This window comes from Hibiscus syriacus, unplaced genomic scaffold (assembly GCF_006381635.1).
Source record: "Hibiscus syriacus cultivar Baekdansim isolate YM2019G1 unplaced genomic scaffold, ASM638163v2 tig00001825_pilon, whole genome shotgun sequence".
NCBI classification, from domain to species: domain Eukaryota; kingdom Viridiplantae; phylum Streptophyta; class Magnoliopsida; order Malvales; family Malvaceae; genus Hibiscus; species Hibiscus syriacus.
The window spans coordinates 734,651-760,048 of NW_024061893.1; the positions used below are offsets into that span (position 1 = coordinate 734,651).

At 36.8% G+C, this 25,398-nt stretch overlaps 2 protein-coding genes across 4 annotated transcripts; both read left to right on the plus strand.

Annotated features, from left to right (window-relative positions):
- The first annotated feature begins 1,448 nt into the window (after positions 1-1,448).
- On the plus strand, positions 1,449-23,869 carry LOC120135726. Of its 2 annotated transcripts, XM_039151950.1 has the most exons (5): positions 1,449-1,482; positions 21,544-22,029; positions 22,120-22,234; positions 22,512-22,626; positions 22,790-23,869. In XM_039151950.1, exons 2-5 carry the CDS (start codon positions 21,929-21,931, stop codon positions 23,656-23,658), a joined length of 1,200 nt encoding a protein of 399 aa, XP_039007881.1. In that variant the 5' UTR covers positions 1,449-1,482; positions 21,544-21,928; the 3' UTR covers positions 23,659-23,869. The 2 variants fall into 2 exon arrangements, with proteins under 2 accessions (XP_039007881.1, XP_039007886.1); XM_039151955.1 differs by lacking the exon at positions 1,449-1,482 and having other exon boundaries at positions 21,529-22,029.
- LOC120135745 (auxin-responsive protein IAA29-like) lies at positions 19,045-20,179 on the plus strand. Of its 2 annotated transcripts, none has more exons than XM_039151961.1 (4): positions 19,045-19,330; positions 19,409-19,659; positions 19,742-19,835; positions 20,023-20,179. In XM_039151961.1, exons 1-4 carry the CDS (start codon positions 19,071-19,073, stop codon positions 20,072-20,074), a joined length of 657 nt encoding a protein of 218 aa, XP_039007892.1. In that variant the 5' UTR covers positions 19,045-19,070; the 3' UTR covers positions 20,075-20,179. The 2 variants fall into 2 exon arrangements, with proteins under 2 accessions (XP_039007892.1, XP_039007898.1); XM_039151967.1 differs by having other exon boundaries at positions 19,412-19,659.
- Positions 23,870-25,398: the final 1,529 nt, after the last annotated feature.

The following is a 25,398-nucleotide window of genomic DNA, read 5'->3' on the forward strand; positions in this document are numbered from 1 at the left end:
CGTGCTTTGAGAGAACTGATTGTGGGCTTTTTATTTATTTAATAATTTTTGAAAAAGATTGCCTGGATATCCACTACAACTGCTGTTTTCATTTTATTAAAAATGTGGATTCTAAGTACCTTTTTTTAAACAGAATTAAGAAATTACATGATTGGTCAATCGAGTCTATGGTATTAAGATAAAAATTAAAGATGGATGAACGTATAATCTTGAATTCGATTTTCGATATGAGACTCCTACCCTTGTCCCTTGTAAAAAAAAATCATCTACTGAACTGAACTCTCTTCTTTGGGCCCCATTCATAGTTGGTGGACCGAGATGCCACAGCCCAATTTAGTTATTTTGAAAACCAATAATTGGAAATTCAAGAGGTAAAGCCATTGCCCAAAATCCAATTGCAGGCTAAATTGGGCTTTATATTTGATAATGGGCACAGCCCAACATTATTATTTCCCAGTACAAAGTATGGATGTTAAAAAATATCCGACAAGAATTATCTTACCCTTTGACCCGAATAAAAATTGTCAGCTATTTATAATTAAATACCTGAATTTGTAGTCGGGTATCCATACTGCTATTTTTCTTAGATTTTCGGATTAAGCTCGGATCATAAAATTTCACTTAACTTGGCTTACTCCTTTTGTTTTTTGGTAAACAAAATTGGGCTTACTCGTGCCAATAAAAAGCAAAATGAAATCTCTCTCCTGCTGATGCTGAACTTAATGGTTCTTTAAATTTAGAACCAAAAACAAAAATGTTTGTCCTTATAACTTCTCGAAATTAAAGTTAAGAAGAAGAAAATTGAATTAAGTGATTTTTCCAGTTTTCTCTCCCTTTCTTTTGTAATTATTAGATTTTCTTCTTCTTTAATTTCGTGATTGACTACAATATTAGTCTTGATACTGATCGTCAACCAATGATATTCATTGTTCATTATCTTTTTCTTGTTTTTTAATTTTCAATAACTCTACCTTTATGATTTTTTTTTCTTTATGGTATGTTTTTAGTTGATTGACCATTGTTTTTGCTTATAATTTTTCTTAGGGTTGGATTTGACATCACCACGACTGATTAATATAGTGCTTATTTATTATCATATTGATCGTTCCTGTTTTGGGCCTCAGATTGGATTTGGATATACTACTTGCATTTGCAGATATTTTTTCACGTCGACTATGATTTATAGTTTGTCGGTAGCTTTCAATAACTTGATTCCCTTTTGTGGTTTGTTGTTCATACAGTTAGATATGTTCGTATCTACCTTTGTTCGAATTTATCTGGTTAATTTTTTTAACCTTTTCCTTGTATTAAGATAAATTAGAAAAGAAAATGTTATAAAATAAATGACCATTTTATATCTTCATGTGTAAAATCAAATCATATCAATTTGGTAAAATTTTCCTTTTCCCTCTCTCAAAATAGAAATTGTTAAAAGAAAATATTTCAATTTAAAAAGGAAAAGAAGAAAAATAAAAGAAAGATGTAAGTTAATTCAAAATTATATATTTTCAAATTTTAATTTAATTTTTATTTTTTCAACTCAACCAAATAATGAAAGGAATGAAAATTGTATTTTTATTTTCATTTTATTTTTTCTACCAAATGGCCAATAAAAAATATTTTTACTTTTTTACCTTTCTAATTTTTCATCATTCTAAATTTTTTTTTTTTACTTTACCAAGCGAAGTGTGATAATATGCAAAAGTAAAACAAGATTTAACATGAAATAAGTGTAAACGGGCAAGCAATTAGGACGATCCAAAATCATAGGTAAAAACAAAATGGAATGATTATGTTCGTGCTTTGTATCCCAACACCCCTTCAGGGATTGACATTCTTTGCGGCTGCTTGTTTAAAATCAAGAAACCCAATGATGCAAAATCCAATTCATTTTTTTCTACTGCCTTGTCTTTTTGAATCTTGACTTTGAATAAAAAAAGGGGGGTAATTCGAACCTAAATGTAAAAAGACAGGCGGATCTCTTTCACATTTACGACACATTGGATGCTTTTCAGCGTGCAAATATGTCACAATCCAATGAAGCCAGCGACTAAACCGTGTCATGGATAAGGGCAGTAGTACTAACCCTTAGCGATGGAGATGTACCCTTAAGATAAGGTAGAGTGAGCCATAACGTCCCCCACGTGTGCCTCTGCAATAGTTGAGTTTATAAGGGTATTTTAGAGACATGGTTCTTGGACTGACCCCATAAACACACATTTGAGAAGGTTCAACAGTGAATTATGTAAACAGTGAGAGACGTTGAATTTCTGAGTATCGTCACCATCTGTTGAAGAGTTTCCTATCATCTCTGTCGGTGGATAAAAAAGGGGTCTTTCTTTAAATAGCTGTTATTGGTTAGGGATGTGTAGACAACCGTTTTTGACCGGTTTTATATCATTATAATTTATTTATTATTATTATTATTAATATATATTTTTCATTTTTTTTGTTTTGTTTATAGGTCCAACAAGGATCCAACCACCACCATTATCTCATAACTTCCCCCCACTATTCCACTAAACCACTACCCCCACAATATGCGCCCATCTAAAACTTCCACTTCATAACTTGGAATATCCAAAGCAGTGGGATATATAAGTAAACCCCGGTCACATTTGTTAGGGGGAGAAGGGGGAATTATTATTTAATGGTTGTAATTTCGGGCTACAGGGGGAACCTACAACAAAACGAAAAGTGAAGAGAGCAAGAGAAAGCAAAAAAATGGAATTGAAGGAGTGACTGGAGTTCTAATGGTTATCTTCATGGCCATTGCGTTTACATTGGCAACAGGATGGTTTCAGTGGAACTTGATTACACTGCCCAAGCCCTTTGACAGAATCACTGTCTTCAATGGCTTCTGGAGGTGTTCTCACATTGCAAATGTCTAAGCCACCTCAATTTTGGTACAAGAGTGGACAGTACGTGTTTGTCCAATGCCCTGCTGTCTCTCCATTTGAATGTTTTCTTCTTCTTCCAACGGGTAGTCCGGATTTCCAGATGGTTCACGCGCAAAGCTCGGAACCCATATGGGTACCATCGTCTGACACAAGCGGGATCGTTTTACAAGTCCAAGACTTTATCCAAGTTCATCAGTTGGGGTCGCCGCTTGAAAAACGGAGCCAAATCCATTTGCTCCGCCCAAACCGGGTCCAGTTACATTCCCATCGAGGTTCGACCCCATCGACTTCTAAACCCGACGTTCGATCCCGGGGATGAACCTAGCTCCGATGAAAAGACTGAACCACAAAGATGGAGCGAGGAGGGGCTCGATTGATGCTAGGGACCACCAACAGGCGCGCTCGGAGTACTCAGGAAAAGGGAGAAACATTGTGCCTGCTCCACTTTTACTATTTTAAGTTTAATTGAAATTTTACATGCTTTAGTTATATTGATTTCTGAGATTTTCATTTGCTCCTATTTTAAATAGACTCGGAACGCTTCATTTATTTTTTCTATTTTTTATTTTTTATTTCTATTTGATTTATTTAGTATTTATTTATTTATTTAGTCTAATATTTTGACTTTTTAGGGGAATATTTTTTAAATTGATTAAAGGTAAGTAATTCGAATCGGGTTTTTAAATTTTAATTTTCGCGATTAAGATAACTGGAAAATTAATTGGTACCAAAAGGGTAATTCAAGGGTGCTAACCCTTCCTTGACTGTAACCGACTCCCGAATCCGACACATCTTTGGTAAGACGCAGATCAGGTAAATTACAAGGTATCCGGTCAACCCATTTATTTTTAAATAAATGATCGGTGGCGACTCCCAATCCATTTTTCACGTCGAAGCCCCATTCCGGGGCACAACCGAAAGACGGTTCCGACAGCTTGGCGACTCCGCTGGGGACAGGTAAGTGAGTCAGGCCAAAATTAATTTTCAGTTGTCTTTTTTTGCGAAAATTTTAAATTTAAATTTAAATTTTTTTATTCGATTCCAATTATTTATCTTTGATTATATTTTCGAGTAAATAGTTGTACTGACCGTTTTTTAATTATTTCAGCCCTTAAAGATTTTTTTGCCTAAAGGCTCTATACCCGAGCTCCGAACCCTATTTAAGTGGGGGTGAAAGCGACGCCTTCGTGTGAATTTATTCATCGTATGGGCCTAGCAAGTAACCTTCAGGATTCATATACCTTATGCCTTCGTGTGAATTTATTCTCCGTATGGGCATAAGGGAATGTATCCTCCCGAGTTTAACTTAGTCCACATAAGCTTGTAATGAGCTTAGGACTAAGGGTCTGGTAAGCCCAAGGGGACACCAACAAGGAGAACTTGGGTACCGTTTTTTTTAGAACCTAAACCAGGAGACTATGGAAATAAACCTACCCCAAAACCTCATTTCAAACCCTAGGATGCCAGAATTATTTCATTTTTAATTTCTGTTCAAAGCATGCGAACTAGACAATATGCGGTTAGGATTTGTTTGAAAGTAACATGCGGGATAGAGATCATGTCCGAGTAGGAATACTAAGCATGTTCGGGTAGATATCATGTGGGGTAGGATTTTTCATTTTATTATTTTGATTTACCTTACAACTCTTTTCATTTTTTCTTTTATTTTATTTACATCATATGCATCATTTTAAAGAGGTTTGATCCACCAAAATGTGTTTGTTAAACATGAATAATCTGCATTAATGGACAAAGGGGTTGTAATACAAGAGATGAAAATACAGAGGATAGTCTACAGGGCGATTATGTGTCACATTCAATCCAGAAGACGTGATACCTGCAATCGAAGAATATGTCACATTGCTACATTGTAAAGGACTCCGAATAGACCGGAATTTACACCGAGCACACTAAAGTAAATTTTTGAGAGTCTAAGATTATAGGCAAGACGAGATGAGCTGAAATGGTTCGACAAGATATTCAACCGGTGAAAAAGCGGAAGGCGAATCAACTTTCCCAAGGTTGTGCGGGATCTATACCATCAAAAAGTTTTTTGTCTCTTCAGACATAACATTTTTGTCCCCAATAAGGATTATTCAGAATAATAGGCACATTTTTCGGATCAATGCCTTGGACATTTCATGCATCATGCATTTAAACATTTTGCATTTTGTTCGTTTCTTTACATTCACATTAATTATCTTCACATGTTTCATAAAAAATGGGAACATTTCGACCCTATTCTCATGACCTACAAAGAGCTCTACAAATAACTTTTTGACACACACATGTGGTGTCACCATATCCAGGGAAAATCATAGCGGAGTCCCAGGGCGCACAATCGAGAATTACTCCACAATCAAGAGAATCATACAGAAAATACATAACAAGAATCGGATCAACTTCAACAACTTGGGGGCATCCAAGTGAGGAAGATCATTTCATCATTTGAGGCATTCTGTTTGAATCTGTTTTTTCATTATTTCCCAAGTTTGTATAAGGACTTTTGAATAAATTTATGTTACTTTAAAGATGATAAGCAATGAATCACATTTGTAAACTTGCAATTCTTTGAATATCATATGAATTAAGAAACTCTGTAAGTGGTTCAAAGTTACAGATCTTTGACGCAGTTTAAAACAAGGACTTTGACCTTACCCAAAATATACCCTCAAACACTGTTCATTGCTCTTGCAATTAACCAATATAACCTTTTCCTTTCATAAAATGCGGACAACATGAGGCATCCTTTTGCATATGACGTTACTATGCTTTTTATTTAGAACGTTCAGTGATGATAATGATCTTCACATATGGAATAGTCGAGTAAGTGAATCTAGTTTAGGTCAGTTGCTTGGAAATTGAACTCTAAAGATGAAATTTTTTACTTTCAACAAACACCTAGACTATAATAGGTTATTCTTGACAATCTTAAGAAATTAAATCCATAAAACGGAGCTATTCCACTAAGGCAATTGGTTACAGAGGAAACTCGAAAGCCCTGGCTTTATGAATAGATTGTATTCAAACCATGACATTGCTCGGACACTTGGCAATTCGGTGTTTGCTCCACTACTTTTGTCAGGCCGAAGACTTTGTGATGAGATGAACCCTTCAATTAAACCTGATAAAAGTGATTATAATGTTAAGCTGTCCCTCTAAAGTAATTGGTTAAACGCCCCGAATTTATGGATTCAGCTAGCCAGACAATGGAAAATTAAATCAAATTTATCTGAGCAAGAAATTTTCGGTAATGTTGAACTAAGGGAGTTAAGGAACACCTGTTATAGTCGACTACACACGAGCACTCAAGAATTTCATTTTTAGACCGATATCTCTCGCACTGCCTTTGTTGGAGGAGCCTACAAAGCTTGAACAAATGGAAGATTTCAGAGGACCGAAATAAAATGTCTAGTAAGTGGGTCATTCTAGTTGCGTCATTATGTCCGCACCCAAATGAAATGCCAAAGCATATTTCGATATTTAAAAAAAATGACATTTTGGGTTACCAAAACCTTAGAAAGGAGACCAACCTAAAGCCAACTCATCCATTTGAACACTTGTCAAAGAGCTGTAACTTTGAAAGCATTAAAAGAGCTATTGATTCCTTTGATATACTCTGAACTCATGTTTATAATTTGATTCAATTGCAAACAATATTTTACAGAATTTTTATCCTTTTCCCTCCTAAAACAAGAAAAAGGAGAAAAACATTTTTAAACATGATAGTCTCAAATATGAAAGGTCTGTAAAGCCAAAGCTCGAGAAGCAAATGGGGCACGGTCAATTCCATGAACCAGATTGGCAGGAAAAATATAGGACTCCAATCCAAGAGATAAAACATAACTCATTCATGTTACATGCATCTCAGACATACTTAGGTGCATCACATTCATCATTTTAGCATACATAATTTTTGCAGCTTTTAGAGTCAAGCTTCGACTTCAGGATGAAGGCTACTCGACTTGTAAGCGCCTTTAAAGAACGATGGTGGTTGCTTAACTCGGCAGTAATAAGCTACACCTAAACCGACTTGACATCTCAGAACCAATTTCAGATAGGTTCGAGAACCAGTTCAAAACAAGTCTAGTTCGACTCAAACTCAACCATGAGCAGCATGTTTCCAGTTAACACTTTCAAGCTAGATTTCAATTCCACGACGGAAGACATCCAGCTCACAAAATTTGGCGAAAGGGGCCATCATTCATTTAAAGGAAATTTACAACACAACTTAAGTCAAGAAAAGTTGTCTGCCAACAAACAACTTTCCAATTTCATTCAGAGTCTATTTCAACTTCGCAGCGAAGACAATTGGACTCGAAACGACACAATTAGCTCGAGAGTAGATTTCAACTTCACGACGAAGGATATCTAGCTCAAGGCCAAACTTTACAACGAATGGGTCATCTATGGTTTCAACTTCATGACGAAGGGAATCGTGTCCACCGCAACATACAATACTTGGAAGGATATTCAAGTCAGGGCTCAACTTCACAACGAAAGGGCCATCCACGATTTCAACTCCATGACGGAGGATATCGTACCCACACACCCGCGATTTCAACTCCACGACGGAGGATATCGTGCCACTCGAGACAACACAAGTTCAACTTCACGACGGAGGGACCGCTGGTTGTTAATAAACAATTTCCCAATTTCAACTTCACAACGAAGGATATTGGACTCCAGACAACGTAAGTTAAACTTCACGACGAAGGGACCGCTGGTTGTCAATAAACAACTTCTCAATTTCAGAGCCAATTTCAACTTCACAACGAAGGATATTGGACTCCAGACAACGCAAGTTCAACTTCTCGACGAAGGGACCGCTGGTTGTCAATAAACAACATCCCAATTTCAGAGCCAATTCCAACTTCATAGTGAAGGATATTGGACTCCAGACAACGCAAGTTCAACTTCACGACGAAGGGACCGCTGGTTGTCAAAAAAACAACTTCTCAATTTTAGAGCCAATTTCAACTTCACAACGAAGGATATTGGACTCCAGACAACGCAAGTTCAACTTCACGACGAAGGGACCGCTGGTTGTCAATAAACAACTTCCCAATTTTAGAGCCAATTTCAACTTCACAGCGAAGGATATTGGACTCCAGACAACGCATGTTCAACTTCACGACGAAGGGACCGCTGGTTGTCAACAAAAAACTTCTCAATTTCAGAGCCAATTTCAACTTCACAGCGAAGGATATTGGACTTCAGACAACGCATGTTCAACTTCACGACGAAGGGACCGCTGGTTGTCAACAAATAACTTCTCAATTTCAGGGCCAATTTCAACTTCACAACGAAGGATATTGGAATCCAGACAACGCAAGTTCAACTTCACGACGAAGGGACCGCTGGTTGTCAACAAACAACTTCTCAATTTCAGAGCCAATTTCAACTTCACAACGAAGGATATTGGACTCCAGACAACGCAAGTTCAACTTCACGACGAAGGGACCGCTGGTTGTCAATAAACAATTTCCCAATTTCAGAGTCAATTTCAACTTCACAACGAAGGATATTGGACTCAAGACAACACAAGTTCAACTTCACGACGAAGGGACCACTGGTTGTCAATAAACAACTTTCAACTTCACGACCGAGGATATTGGACTCGGAACAATGCTACTTACTTGGATTTCAACTTCACGACGAAGGATATCCAATCCAAGGTTCAACTTCATGACGAAGGGACCATATATGATTTCAACTTCACGACGAAGGGAATCATGCTCACCAGCAACATTTACCTTTAGATTGAATTTCAACTTCACGACGAATGATATCCAATTACAGGATCAACTTCACGACGAAGGTGCCGTCCACGATTTCAACTTCACGACGAAAGATATCGTGTTCATAGCTCAAGTCGAGAAGGGCTATCTGACAACCAAAGACCCGACGAGTTCGATTTCATTCAGCTCGATGGCAGCGATGAACTACTTTCTGGAAGAATTTTCAAGACGAAATTTTTAAACCGAGAAGAAGACAAAGGCCCAATTCCAGGAAGCTCAATCACATTTGAGAAGACCGGAAAAAAACTGGTTGTCTTTTTCGTCTTTGCCCTATTCTTGTTAACACAAGAATGTGTAAAGAGGGGCAGCTGTAGACAACCGTTTTTGACCGGGTTTTATATCATTATAATTTATTTATTATTATTATTTATTATATATTTTTCATTTTTTTGTTTTGTTTATAGGTCCAACAAAGATCCAACCACCACCATTATCTCATAACATCCCCCCACTATTCCACTAAACCACTACCCCCACAATATGCGCCCATCTAAAACTTCCACTTCATAACTTGGAATATCCAAAGCAGTGGGATATATAAGTAAACCCCAGGTCACATTTGTTAGGGGGAGAAGGGCGAATTATTATCTAATGGTTGTAATTTCGGGCTACAGGGGGAACCTACAACAAAACGAAAAGTGAAGGGAGCAAGAGAAAGCAAAAAATGGAATTGAAGGAGTGACTGGAGTTCTAATGGTTATCTTCATGGCCATTGCGTTTACATTGGCAACAAGATGGTTTCGGTGGAACTTGATTACACTGCCCAAGCCCTTTGACAGAATCACTGGCTTCAATGGCTTCTGGAGGTGTTCTCACATTGCAAATGTCTAAGCCACCTCAATTTTGGTACAAGAGTGGACAGTACGTGTTTTTTCAATGCCCTGTTGTCTCTCCATTTGAATGTTTTCTTCTTCTTCCAACGGGTAGTCCGGATATCCAGATGGTTCACGCGCAAAGCTCGGAACCCATATGGGTACCATCGTCTGACACAAGCGGGATCGTTTTACAAGTCCAAGACTTTATCCAAGTTCATCAGTTGGGGTCGCCGCTTGAAAAATGGAGCCAAATCCATTTGCTCCGCCCAAACCGGGTCCGGTTACATTCCCATCGAGGTTCGACCCCATCGACTTCTAAACCCGACGTTCGATCCCAGGGATGAACCTAGCTCCGATGAAATGACCAAACCACAAAGATAGAGCGAGGAGGGGCTCGATTGATGCTAGGGACCACCAACAGGCGCGCTCGGAGTACTCAGGAAAAGGGAGAAACATTGTGCCTGCTCCACTTTTACTATTTTAAGTTTAATTGAAATTTTACATGCTTTAGTTATATTGATTTCTGAGATTTTCATTTGCTCCTATTTTAAAGAGACTCGGAACGCTTCATTTATTTTTTTCTATTTTTTATTTTTATTTCTATTTGATTTATTTAGTATTTATTTATTTATTTATTAATTTTGTCTAATATTTTGACTATTTAGGGGAATATTTTTTAAATTGATTAAAGGTAAGTAATTCGAATCGGGTTTTTAAATTTTAATTTTCGCGATTAAGATAACTGGAAAATTAATTGGTACCGAAAGGGTAGTTCAAGGGTGCTAACCCTTCCTTGACTGTAACCGACTCCCGAATCCGACACATCTTTGGTAAGACGCAGATCAGGTAAATTACAAGGTATCCGGTCAACCATTTATTTTTAAATAAATGATCGGTGGCGACTCCCAATCCATTTTTTACGTCGAAGTCCCATTCCGGGGCACAACCGAAAGACGTTCCAGGATGCTTTGATCCCTTGTAGGGGACCTTTCGTTTCAGTGATGAGAAAATATGAATGGAGGCTAGAGAAAACCTCCCCACTTGCTTTCCTAGCGTGTGGACCGTGCCTCTTGCCCCACATTGGAGACTGATTTCATCGTGCTAATAACTTTTTGACTGCTACTCTTTTGGTAGATAAATGGTATTGGATTGCTTTTAGTTTTCAGGAAGCTACTTCCAATTAAACTACATGAATTTCACCAAGTTTAGAGGAGCGTTTTGTTATACCTTCGGAAATGAATTTTTGAATTTTTTTAAATCTCCATCGTATATGACTTACAAAAACTACCAGATATTTAAAATTGTGTAGGACCACATTTTCCGGATACAAAATCTTAGTTAACTACAATATTCAAACAATACTTTTAACATACCTATATGATTTATCATAACTAAATTCAAGATTGATGATCAAATATATTTATTCTGCTGACCTAAAAATAACTATAATTGTCCTATGTTTAACATAATTAACTAGGGTCATTATAAATATTTCTCCTTAATAACTTAGAGAAAGACTCTCTCCATAATCTTCTCATTCTTTTATTCTATTTTATCTTTCACCTTATTATGTTGTCATTTTTCTCGTATAGAAATATCAGAACTGTCTTTTTACCGACGACAATTCTTTGTCTAAATTAGAATAATGAATCATTACCATTGGCAAGATAAATTTGTTCTCATCAATACATTTAAATTAATGTGAGAATATACACATACATGCACATGCCAGCTAAAGAGACAGTAAACTATGTGACCAATATGGTATACAACTATCCCCTGTTGGGTTCCACCACACAAGCATGATGATCCCATACCAGACTGAATCATTACGCGAGTGACCATGAAGAATTGGGATAGCAGCAGCAGCAGTTGGTTTCAACGGGATAAAATACCACGGGTCCGGGGCTAACATGTCGAGCCCATCACGTGAACTTCACAAGGGAACTCTTTCCATATGTTTCGAAATAAAGTCCCTTCACACCCTTAATTTGGCAACCCCACCACGGATGAACGTGATCGAAGAAACTAAAAAAAAAAACCACGTACCAAACGTATAATATGTTGTTGGCAAACTGTCTAAGTTCTTTCCTCTATCTCTCCCCAATTATTGATCTACAATTGTAGAATTAGACTCCGACAGAAGGAACCGTGATTATTTTTAATGAGGAATAAGAGTCTAGGTTCCAAATCATTACAACGAAGAAGATAAGTAGAATGTTTTAAAACCCTCCATTATCATGCATGGATATTGTTGAAACAAGAGAGTTCATGCATCATGATGTGTTTGAGGATCATCTACCGACATGTTGATAGGAGTTTTGAAAACTAAACTCATGTGCACGGACTATAATTTATACATCTGCTGCTCTCTAGTTTACTTCAATATAAAAATATGCACATGATCTCACCAAAACTGAAAAAATATCACTACTATAATATTAAAAGATATGATGACGGTAAGAATTTTGTAACTCTAATTCTATTTTGATATGATTCAGAAAGGTTGTGGTAACTCAATTGGTGAACATATGAAAATGGAGATCAGTGGTGGACCAGAGTCTTGGGATTCATACCTTACCTTGATGTGCATATTGAATCTATATACTATTATACTTCTTTTATTAGACTTTGACTAGAATTTTGAAAATCTAGTTTGGATAAATTTATTTTTATGTGAATTTGATTTGTAATCCTATAAACAATTAATGTGATTTAAGATTTTAACAGAGCGACAATTATTGTGTTATTTAGTATAAACTGCACAAACACAAACATCATGTATCATTCAACATATCACGAATTTCTGCTCTTTTATATATATTTTTAGATATTGTGAGATTATTATATTTATCATTATCCTATTATAATAAAGGTTGCACGATTAACTGGTTCAATATGATTATGTTAGAGACGTAATACAAAAATCAAGAGCTTTAATTCGATGAAATTATATAAAAAAATATTAATGTCAGTTTTTTTTCTCCAGTTTGTAAGGGCAAAATAAAGGAGGATCACTAGTTTCTTGAGATATCAGAGGAGGCTTAAAGAATTACTTGATTAAGTTGTTTAGTTGTGAGTGAGATGTCTCAAGGGGTGAGAGTTGCGCAGGAGCCCGATCACTACTCGATTTTTGTTAACAATGTTAGTAAAAGGATCCAGGTTTCAACTCTAAAGGAAGCGTTTCAAGTTTATGGAGAGGTGAAAGATGTTTTCATCGCGTATAAGAGTAGGAAAAGAGTGGATGCGAACTCAACATTTGTGTTTGTTAGATACAGAAAGAAATATGAAGCTAATTATACGGTGCTTAGAGCAGATAGTAGGATATTAGATGGCTTTAAGATCAGGGTTTTCCACGACAAAGAGGCGGTTAGTAACTATAAAAGGGGGGTTACAATCAACAATGTTAAGAGAATTTGGAAGCCAGCTATAAGGGATTCTAGATCTTTTAAGGAAGTGCTGGGAGGGTTGCAGGTAGCTGAAGGGAAGAGGTTCGAAAATGGAGGGTTGCCACTGTCCGTGAATGAAGGTTCTTCTAATTGGTTGGTTCACGTTAATGTTACTGATGAAGAAGAGTTGATCTCTTACTCTAAGACTGTTGTTCCTAGAAGGAATATCTCAATTCCTAAACAAGATTTATCGTGGAAAGGTTGCAGTCTGGTTGGAAAAATCAAGAATACTTATAATGAAGATATTGTTCAAACAGCCTTTAGAGCTGATGGATTGATTGTGAAAGTAAGTCCATGGCATGATTTACTGCTTATCATTCAGTTTAAAAACAAACGAGGTCGTCAGGAGTGTTGGTCTTGCAGAGATAAATGGATACGTCTTTGGTTCGATGAACTTGAATTTTTAGAAGGGTTTGAGAATAAAGTCAAGGTTAAAATATGGGTCTCCTTATTGGACGTACCAATTTCAATTTGGAGTCTTAAGTTCTTTAAAGATTTTGGTAGTTTGTGGGGGGAAGTCCTTATGATAGATGATGAAACCAGAAATAGGGATAGGTTCGACGTTGCAAAGCTTATGCTGGAAGTTTAGTTTGAGTCTTTGATTCCAGAAAGAGTTTCCATATTGTTTAATGGAAAAGTTTTCATTATTAGAATTCGTACAAAACCCCATGAGGAAACTAGATCTTTTATCGATGGGACAATGGCAGAGGGTGGAGAGTGGTGTCCAGTGGAGGTAGATGAAGCTGAAGATTTTGGCTTAGAAGATGTCAATGGTGTAGGAGTTGATTTGGTGAAAAGTTGGAAGGTGATGGAACAGGTAGAGTCTGTGAGTCAAAGGATTGATAAGATTGAAGGTGTTGGAAAAAGAAACGAGACAGCTGGAAGCTAGTGTGGTCAATTCTAAAGCTGTTGTTATTTTATCTGCTGCTTCAGAGGAGAGACTGCATGACGTGCCTTTTGTGGACACTATTGGGCCTGATTTTCAGCATGTGGATGAGAGTTTCTGATTCATGGAAATTAATAGAGATCAAACCCAGCCTTGGGAGACCCAATCCATTTCTCATGGTTCAAGACTAATGGATGTGCAGATTAATGAAGTTTCCTCTATCCATAGAGAGGAAGAAGCTCGGATGGCAGTAACTACAGTGGAAAAGAGTGTTATCCCCTTGAAGCAGAATCTAGGTGAGGATATTTTTTCTCCAGATGACGCCTGTAAATCAAATTCGAGAAGATCGAAACGAGCGAGAAAAAGAGTTCCTTCGAGGGTCAATATTGCCAGAAGGAGAAAATTGAGCAATAAGGGTTCACATGATCTCTTGAAGAGCAATAAATGTTCGAGAATTCAGGAAGATAATGGCAGGAACTCTCCGGGTCGGAATTGGAGGTCAGGCAAGGAAATGGAATTGGCTTTAGCAGTAGGCGAAGAGTTGGGGTGGAATTTTCTGGCCCCAGAGATCTCTTGATAGAAAACCTGCAAGCAATTGAGAGGAGGGGTAAGTCCGATACCTGATTTTGATTTTTGGTTTTCTTATTGGTGTGTGTTATTTGTATATGGAAGAATCTTTGTCTTTATTTTCTTGGAATGTTAGAGGATTGGGAAAACTTGAAAAAATTAGAGAGGTTTCTCGTGTTATAGAGAGGAATAAGGTTGATGTGGTATTGCTGCAAGAGTCGAAAGTTTCTGATGTCAGTGGATTTCTTGAAAGGAGATTGAAAGGAAAGAATTATAAGGAATTTGTGTTTTCGCCTGCTGAAGGAGCATCGGGTGGTCTCATTTCGTTGTGGGATTCAAATGTGTTTGATATGTGTGATCAATTTGTAACGAGGAGAATTTTAGCTCTAAAGGGTAAATGACAAAAACAAGTATGGTTATAAGTTTTATAAATGTCTATGGTCCGAATGCTCAAGGTGATAAGAGAGATTTTTTCGAGAATCTGAATTATGTTATTACTTATATGAATTCTCCTGTAATAGTGGGGGGCGATTTTAATGTTGTTAGATTGGAGTCGGAAAGAGTAGGGGTTTCTAATCATTCGACAGCCATATGTTTGAGGAGTTTATTTCTGCTCAGGACCTTATTGAAGTTCCAAGCATTGGCAGTCAGTTCACTTGGTTTAGAGGCGGTTTGAATACGGCGACGAGTCGGCTTGATAGATTCCTGATCTCAACAAAAATTGTTAGACTGTTTCCACATCTCATTCAAGTCACTATTCCTATAAGTTTATCCGACCATAAACCAGTTATTTTAAAAGAAAAGAAGGTCAAGAATTACAATAGTTTGTTCAAGTGGTTTAATCATTGGGCGAATGATTCGGTTCTTGTTGAGAAAATTAAAGGTATTTGTGCAGGAAATAGAGGTAAGGGCATGGTTCAAATTCTTAAATTGGTAAAGGATGTGACCAAGGATCGGGATAGAGTAGCTAGACAGAAGAATCCTCATTCTGCTGAAGAACTTGCTAAACAAATTGATTGCTAGAGGATAAAGCGATTTTGGAGGATAACAGTTTCTCTATCCAAGATGAGATTTACTCGTTGAAGGCTAAGTTATGGGCAGCTATGAGGAAGGAAGAACGTGAGTGGTTGCAAAAATCTAGATTGAAGTGGTTTAAAGAAGGTGATAAAAACACGAAATTCTTTCATCTCTCTGCTGTTTCTAGAGGCAGAATTAACAGGATATAAAAAATAAAGGTGTCGAATTCGGTATTCAAAAGCCAGGTTGGAATGCAAAATGCTTTTGTAAACTACTTTCGCTCTGGATATAATGATGTCCACTATTCCTCTCAAGAGATTTGGAATTCCTCTGAAGAGGTTGAATACTGTCACAAGGAGGTTTATTAAATCTCCTTTTTTTGGAGGAGGAGGTTTGGCATGTAATTAAGTCTTCGGATGGGTCGAGAGCTCCAGGGCCGGATGGATTTAATATGGAGTTTTTTAAAAGGTTCTGGAAGTTTATCAAAGGGGAAGTTATGTCATTTATGCACAACTTTTATTGCGGACGAGTTAAAGATTTCTCTTTTAATAAGTCTTTTATCGCCCTAATCCCGAAGAAGGCGGAGGCCAATTCTCCTGAAGATTTCCGACCGATTTCATTGGTGGGGAGTATGTATAAGATTATTTCTCGAGTATTGGCCAAGAGGATGGGTTCTTGCATGTCTGAGGTGAGCAGTGAAAACCAATTTGTTTTTATATCCGGTAAGCAAATATCGGATTGCATTTTAATAGCAAATGAAATCATCGATGGGGTGTCCAAAGGAAAGGAAGCAATTTTAATCAAAGCAGATTTTAGTAAAGCTTATGATAGTGTGGATTGGGGATTCTTGAATCTAGTCCTTAAGAAGATGGGATTTGGAAGGAGATGGAGGAACTGGGTTAAAATGTGTATATCGACTCCTTCTATTGCGGTTCTAGTGAATGGCTGCCCTTCGAAGTATTTCTCTATTAATAGGGGGCTTAGACAAGGTTGTCCGTTGTCGCCTTTCCTCTTCAATATAGTTGGGGAGGCTTTGAGCGTTATGTTCTCGAGAGCGATTGATATTGGACTTTGTGGCGGGTTTCTGTGGGTTCGGGAGGAGTTGTTTTATCTCATTTACAATTTGCAGACGACCTTCTCATTTTCTCCGAAGCAAAAGAATCGTCGATTTTAAACTTTAATCGAATTCTAAAAATTTTTGAAGTTGCAGTGGGTTTGAAATTAAATATGAAAAAGACACGGCTTTTTGGGATCAATGTGGAGGAGACCAGAGTTAAAAGGTGGTTGATTTGGTATACTGTGGATGGGGAAATCTTCCTTCAAACTATTTGGGTTTGCCGTTAGGACTGAAGAAAAAGTCAAAGGACCTATGGCAGCCTGTTCTGGAAAAAATTATGAATCGTTTGCAAAGCTGGAAAGGTAAACTCTTATCTTTTGGTGGTAGATTAACCATGATTAAATCAATTTTGGTTAATTTACCGGTGTATTTCATGTCCATTTTCCCGATTCCGTGTTCAATTGTTGAGTTGATTAATAAATGTATAGCTAATTTTCTGTGGAAGTCTTAATCGGATAGAAGCATTCACTGGATAAAATGGAACAATATTTGTGTGCCGAAATCGCATGGGGGATTGGGTTTTTATGACATTAAAATCAGGAATCGTGCTTTGCTTAATAAATGGATTTGGAGATTTAGTAGGGAAGTTGATAGCTTGTGGAGGAAAATCATTATAGCAAAGTATAATTATGACTTTGATTCCATCCTTCCTAGGGCAGTCAATCATAGAAATTCATGTTGGGTTTGGCGTAGTATTGTCAACCCGGTTGTGTCTCAAAAGGTTGTTCTTTTATCCGATTTTAAATGTATTATGGGTGATGGAAATAAAATAGAGTTTTAGACAGACTATTGGACTGAGCTGATCTCTCTTAAAGAAGCTTTCCCCAGGATTTATGCTATTACTGTTAAAAAGTTTGGTAAAATTAGTGAGTTTGGGAGTTGGGTTCATGGAGCATGGGTTTGGAGGATCGAGCTTAGAAGATCTCTTTTCGAATGGGAAAAACCTCTGTGGTTGAATTTCAATTTTGTTCTTTCTAAAGCTGTAAGTGTTTCTCAAGGAGTTGTAAGTGTTTCTCAATGAGCTGATAGTCTTAAATGGTTGGGTGCGACAGATGGTAACTATAATCCGAAAGCTTATTGTTTGAAGTTAGCTTGTGTGGGAAAGATGAAAGAGCATATATGGAGTCTGGTTTGCTTCAAATTGGTTCCTCCAAAAGTGGCCGCTTTTGTGTGGAGAGTTGTTCACCAAAGAATACCAGTTATTGAAGAATTGCATAAAAGAGGTGTTAAGAATCTAGAGCGCGTTGGTTGTCCATTCTGTAATCTTTTCCCGGAATCGATAAATCATGTTCTATGTCAATGTGGCGTTGTTTGGTTAGTTTGGCAAAGATGGTGTAGAATGTGGAGAGTGAATTTAGTTATTCCTTTCAATGTTAATCAGCTATTGGAGGTTTGGTTTGATCTTCGAATTAGGAAGAGAGTTCATTATTTGTGGCATCTCGGTTTCTTTGGATTGCTTTGGGTAATTTGGCATTATAGAAATAAATCAAGGTTTAAAGGAATTGTGTTCTCGGCGGATCAGATTTTCACTAAAGTTTTGATTCAGGTCGGTGTCTGGACGAATTACCTCTGGCCATCGTTGATTCCCTTTGTGCTAGACTTTGTTCGGTGTCCGGAATCTATTGTGTTATGTGAATGATCCTTGCAGTTTTGGTGTCTGTCTTTCTGCTTGGACATGTTAATTATGTCTGGGTTTTAGAAGATATGGTTATGGTCTGCTAGGTGTTTTGTGTTTGTTTTGGTTTTGGATTTTTTTCTTGATCTGGTTTTGGTTATGTTTCTGGCCAAGTCTGCAGTTTTTAGTAACAGTTGTATTCATGGTTTGATGTATAGGCCTCGGTAGTTGAGTTGCACTAAGTGTAGAGGCAACATATGGTGTATTATTTGTTATAAACTGTCCTGTTGTACTATCCCAAAGATCACTATTTTTCCTCCGAATAGGTTTAGGGAGGTTTTTTAACGAGGGTCTTAGGGTGGTATACTTTGTTGTTTTCTCTTAATACAAAGTATCTCGTTTCAAAAAAAAAGTTTTTTAGTTGTGTCTTTACACAAAACGATTCCTTAAGTTTTTTTCTTCATATATTTTTTGTACTAATTCGAAAATACATTTTAAAATATTAAAAAAAACTTAAAAAAGACAATTCCGAATTATACTCCAGATCCAAGAAATCGTGACAGCAAATGCCTACTTTTTTTTATTTATAAACTGTTTAGATTACACTTAATTAAGCAGTGTATAGAGAGAAGGGGAGGTGAGTTTGGTAATTGGTGGGGACGTAAAGTTGGAACTCATCTACTGGGCTAGGCGGTTCTGGCACGTTGGTGTATCCTTTCCTTACCTGTCCGAATCTTTGCTAGGCTATTTCCCGACCCAACTTCCATGCTGTCGCTAACTTCCCCTCTTTCACAAGACACGGGTCAATTTCATCTCATATTCCCATTATAAATACATCCCCAGTTTCATTCGCTTTAACCCCCCATCTATCTTTCATATTCTTAATTCCTACTTTGATTTTCCATGCCTAATATGGAGCTTCAACTCGGTCTTGTTCTCCCAACACCAAACATAATAAAGGGGCTCGACTTAAACAACCTCGGACTGGATCAGCTGAAACAAACGGGTGGTTTCAGTGACAAAAGTAAACGTAGTTTTGAGCAGGCTTTTGGAAACTTCAAGCAAGAGTGTAACACAAAAACCTTGCTTCTTTGGAGTGGTCAGCCAAACGAGGAAGAAGATCACAAGGATCAAAAGAACACTACTTTTTCCACCATTGATGAGTAAGTGGCTCTTTTCTTGCCTTTTAATGATTCCAAGTTCCAAACAAAAAGTATTTAAGTTTAGTGTTGAAATTGTAGCAGGAACGATGAAGAGGAAGTTGATCAAGTAGTGGGGTGGCCACCCATTAAAACATGGAGGAAGAAAATATTCCAGCAACAGAATGGAGTTGGCGGGATTGAGAACAACCGAGTTGCAGATAAAGAGAATGGCAGATCCATTTATGTTAAGGCGAAGATGGAAGGAGTGGCAATCACAAGAAAGGTTGATATTAGGGTTTATCTCTCTTATCAAACACTTACCAACTCCTTGATCACAATGTTTGCCGAAGGTACGCCACTAAAATTCCACTCCCAAAATTCATTCAAAAATAAAAAAAGTAGCCAAAATCTCAATATACATTTTCTGAACAGACAAGAAATGTGCTGACGACGATTATACACGTTATATTCTCACCTACCAAGACAAAGAAGGAGATTGGCTGATTGCAGGAGATATTCCATGGCAGGAGATTGGCTTCTCTTATTACAAGCAATGTTTGCAAATAACAGTAACTATGCAAGGAGTGGAAGAACATAAATGTCTTGAGGATCGATTTTAAACAATTCGAATATCAATTAATTTAGTTCATACCATCATCTTAAATCAACTTTAACATGTATCTTTATAAGTTTGCTTAATGTTGGTGTTGCAGAAGTTTTATCAGGAGTGTGCAGCGGCTGAAGATAATAAGGAACCGGGATTGAAACATCGGATTTGCAGTCGACTTTTATAAGCAAAATTTCCTACTTTACCCAACATTAATGGTTTGAAGATCAAATTATTCCTTCCAATAAGTATGTAGTTGTAAAAACATGTTAAATGAGTCAAGTGTGAGAATCTCTATATAGTCTAAGCTAGTGATTGAACCATATAATTAATTCCAATTAGCTTGCTTTATTTGATGTATCGAGCTTTGTTTAACTAATATTTCATGTTAATCACGTTTTGTATATACCCTTTGTTTGTAAGGGTACCCCTAGAATTTTATTTCAGAGCTTTTTTTCTTTATATTTTGGCATTCGTGTATTGTGACGTTGCTGACGTGGTTAATTCACTAAAACGACATCGTTTTGGAACAATTGTTTTAATGTTCATAAAGCCTCAAATGACGTCATTTTGTTAATAGAAAAAAAATACTTTCCATAGGATTGAGCCAAAGTCCTATTGGACCAAATGAGAAGCAACTAACCACTAAGCTAATTTAAGAATTTATTATAATTATAACAAAACTAATATATATGTTAAATAATAATTTGAATTAATATTATTTATTTAATATTTTTTTATTTTTTATTTTATAATATATATGATTTATAATAAAAATAATAATTTTTCAAAAACCCTTCAAAATTTTAAAATTCTCAAATTTCTCCCAAAACCCAAAGCCTTGAGTACCAAATCACAAATTTCACCTGTTGTCACCCTCGAACCAACGACCACTGCCCACCATTTCCATTGTCGGACCCTTACCACCAATTACCTCACTCTATTGTCGTTGGAAATCAATGAACGGTGTGCTAATCGATCGTCAAACATCGAATGTGAAATATTCTAATCGAACCATGAACGACGACCGATCAACGAGCAAATGGTGAATGGCGTGCACGTCGAGAGGAGAAGGCTTTAGTGCGACAACAATAGCGATGGTGGGTGAATTTAGGGATTGTGATTTAGACTTTAGGATTTTTTGGTTTTTTAAGAATTTAGGGTTTTTTTGGAACTTTCTAGAATTTAATGTGTTTTTTTAGAATTTTAATAATTTTATGGGGTTTTTAAAAAATAATATATGAAATGCGCGACTCATGTTATGTATATTATGTTTGTAAAATTATATCAAAAATTTAAATTGACATAGTGTTTAAGCTTTAACTCTTGATTTAAAAGGTCTTGAGTTCAAATTTCCTCAAATGCAATATTTTACTAAAATTTCTCAAACAAAACTACGTCATTTTAGTGAGTCAGCCACATCAACAACATCATGTCGCACGACTGTCATGTCATCATCTTGTTAGATCTTAACAATGGAGTGGCATAATTACACTTAAAACTAAACGTTATGACTAAAATTGATAAAATTAAAAGTTTAATAGTATAAATGAGTCCGCTTTAAAGTTTGATGGTGTCTGGTGTAGTTTACCCTAAAAGCAATTAGGAAAAAAATTATTGGAAAAAGGTGGAGAGAGACTCCTGGGTCTGGGGGAAGCGGGCATGTGGATGAGTGGGGACACACCAGGACTCATCAATTAAACCCTCCTTGAAATGATTTTGTGACAAAAGAGAAAGGAAAAGGAAACCCTCTCCTATTGTCTTTTATTTTTCTCTCTATCTTTCACTGCTTAATGTCTTTTAATTGCTACAGAATTGCATTTTGTTTTTGGGGGCGGTGTATGAAAAAGGAAAAACCAAAAGTATAAGCTTTGAGCAGAGCTACCAACAAGTTTTCTATAGAGCATGGTGGCCTTGGCTAAGCCTTTGTTTTTGTTTCTCTTTGAAGAAGCAAATGGCTTTTTTTCTGTTTCTTTCTTTCTTCCTTCTTCAGTAAAAATGAATCATTGAAGATGCCTAGACCAGGTCCAAGACCTTATGTCTGTGAGAGAAGAGCTTGGCATAGTGATAGACACCAACCCATGAGAGGTTCTCTCATTCAAGAAATTTTCAGGTCTTTCCCCCACTCTTGCTTTTGTATTTCTTTCATGTAAATTTATTTCTACTAAGTCGTTTTTTTTTCGTATGTATTTGGATTTCTTAGAGTTGTTAATGAGATTCATAGCTCAGCAACTAAGAAGAACAAAGAATGGCAAGAGAAGCTCCCTGTTGTTGTCTTAAAAGCAGAAGAAATCATGTATTCTAAAGCCAATTCCGAGGTAAATTTTTGCACTTTTTGTTGAAATTTAACACTGTTTATCTTCCTTCATCTGCTCTGCCAGGTTGAGTTTTGCTGAAAAGGACAAGCCTTGATCATGATATTTTATGTTGTTTTTGCTAATTGACGAGTTAAAATGTTCACAAATTGTCACCTGTTTTTTGCTTGTATATTTGGGAAGCCAACCAAACGTGTCTATAGTATCATCATCTTCTTTAGGGGAGGGGATGAGATTGGTTATGTCAAGCTCATATTTTTTGCAACTAATTATTCTATAGGCTGAGTACATGGACATTAAAATCCTCTGGGATCGAACCAATGATGCCATTAACACGATCATTAGGCGTGATGAGAGTACTGAAACTGGAGAGCTTATCCAACCTTGTATTGAAGGTAATCGTTCAATTTTGTGCCCAATTTCCTTTGTTTGAATTTGAAGCCAAATATTTGCATATTTATTGGTTCTTTGTTGCTTCTGGCTTTAATTATGAAGATCACTTGCTTCAAATTGTACCTTTTTTCTGAGATGCTATATATCTATTTTATTGTTGGCTAGCTGCTCTTAATTTGGGCTGCACTGCAAGAAGAACTTTGAGGAGTCAACGCAATTGCAGTTCGAGGTGTTACCTTAACCCGGTCACACAAAAAACAGAGAATACTACTCAAGGAAATTTCTTAACTAATTCACACTGCATGGCTAGTTATTCCGGATTCATAAAACATACAACCATGAATGTGGTACATATGGGCACTGAAGCTCATAAACACATTGCTCAGAATGGTGACCGAGCCACCAACAAGATCTCCTTTCCATATAAGAATGATTCTCTTCCGAGTAATGTGGAGAAGCATGCTCCAAGTATGTATTCAGTTTATCCTCTTTTCTATGGGAACCACCCTAAAGTTGAAGAACTGCAGCATAGCTATGGAATCTCCACGAAGTCAATTTCTAACACAGTAGAGCCCGCTAAGATGGGTGTCATTTGTGACATCTTCTCTCCTGATGTGGACTCTTCGAGTAAGATGAACCATACAGATGTTAGAAATACTTCTAACAATCCACATGAAATTACCTGTGATCTATCGTTGCGTTTGGGCCCTCTTTCAACACCTTGCCCGAGTACTGGAAACAGTCCGCCCAAGGAAATTGAAAACAGTGGTTCCACCTTTCTAGAGTGGAACAGGTTCAGTCATCTGACATCACCAATTGACAAAAGTTTATCTTCCTTTCCAAGGAGCAACCGAGATGCCCCATTGAACTCATCTTCAAACAAATGGAGCCTTGAAGGTGGACATCTGAATGTAGATGCAACATTGAGCAAGCGAAAGGCAGTTTATGCTCCACCAGCCAATCAGCAATTTTGTTTGCCGTTAAAGCTTCCTTGCTGCTATTTAACTGAAAGAATGAAGCATGTAGGATCCTAGGCCGTCCTTTAAGACCATTGAAACTGGTTTGGTAAGTATGTGCTGCTGAAGCTCTTTTCCTTGTTTTGTCTTCATTTTTGTAGTTAAAGTTATATGTTAATGAGCAGTGTGTTAAAATGTTGCAAAAATGTAAGAGTTGCAATATTTGAATGAGTTCAGTTGGATGAGGGAATCACCAACAAAATGACCGAAGAGACTCTTGAACTATGACGTACAAATTATGTTGTCTTACATGTTGATTCTTGTAGAAGTATAACCCTATCATGTTCACTTTAAATGCTGATAAATGTGAATCTAAAGAGAAAAGTGTTGGTTTGTTGGAGTAGGATGACTGATGAGTGCTGCTTTTTCTCTTTTTCTTTTGCGTTTTGGATTTAGTATTGGGCTTGTGGCTACTTTTTTTTAGGTATGTGTACTAGTCATGGTTATCAAAACCGGTTTACTAGTTGTCTGTCCGGTCCGGTTAATTTTAAAAACCAATTTTGCAATGAACTGGTTGAAAACTGGTAGAATCGGTTGAGAACCGATAAAACCGGTGTGAACTGGCTGAAAACCGGCAAAACCGGTGTCGTCGGTTCTGTTTTTTTTTCTTTTTTTTTAAAAAAATTAAACCAAACGACGTCGTTTGTTAAACGAGCCGAGTTGAACTCGAGTATTGCTGAGTTTGACTCAAACTAGAATTGAAACTCAAACTCGAAAAAGCTCAAACTCAAAAAAAATTAGAAGCTCGATTGAAGTTTGAAACTCGAGCTCAATTTAAGCGAAAGAATTGTTCACGTTGTGCTCACCAAAAGGCTCTATGATTTTGAATGTCAAATTACCTCTATTATTTATAGAAGTCAGTTGTGATGTTCTTCTATGTTTCTTAGCCATGTGAGATTGTTTTGTTCTCCTATTTTTATTCTTTAGACTTTTGGCTCTATGATTTTGAATGTCAAATTACCTCTATTATTTATAGGAGTCAGTTGGGATGTTCTTCTATGTTTCTTAGCCATGTGAGATTGTTTTGTTATCCTATTTTTATTCTTTAGACTTTTGGGATGCTCTTCTATGTTTTTTAGTCATGTGAGATTGTTTTGTTCTCCTATTTTTGCTATTCTATGCTCTTTAGACGTTTTTCTGTAGTGTTGTATATATTAATATTTCTTTGAATATTGTGTGGAATTTAAAAAAAATATTTTATATAATTCGGTTCAAATTGATTGAACCACGGTTGAATCAGTGAACTAGTATTTTATCGGTTTAAGGTCCGGTCTGATTTTAAAAACACTAGTAATAGCTGGTGCCAGTGGTGGGGTCAGGATCTAATCTCTCTCTTTTTTCTTTGGTTTCATCAAGTTTCACAGCCTTGAATGTGGTGGAGAATATGAACCTTTTCTGGTGATGTAGTTTTGTCTTTAAAAAAGTTGAGGGACATAGGTTCTTGGCATCAGAGTTTTGAACCGACAAGAGACTCTCGTCTCTTAATCCATGAAAGGCTGCAATTGGGAACCTCTGAAAGAATTATTATAATTAAAATGGCGAAGAGAGGATATATAACCCGTGCCCCTATTCTCTTCCTAGGATAGGACTGTAAAATATTCTATTCAAAAAATTTAAAATTGAGCTCGAATCAACTCGAAAACTTATAACTTAAAATTTTCAAATTCGATTCGAGCTCTAAAATTAAAAAATAAACTCGACTAGAGCTCAAAAAATTGAACTCAACATTCTTAGACTTGTTCGATTCAAACTCGAACT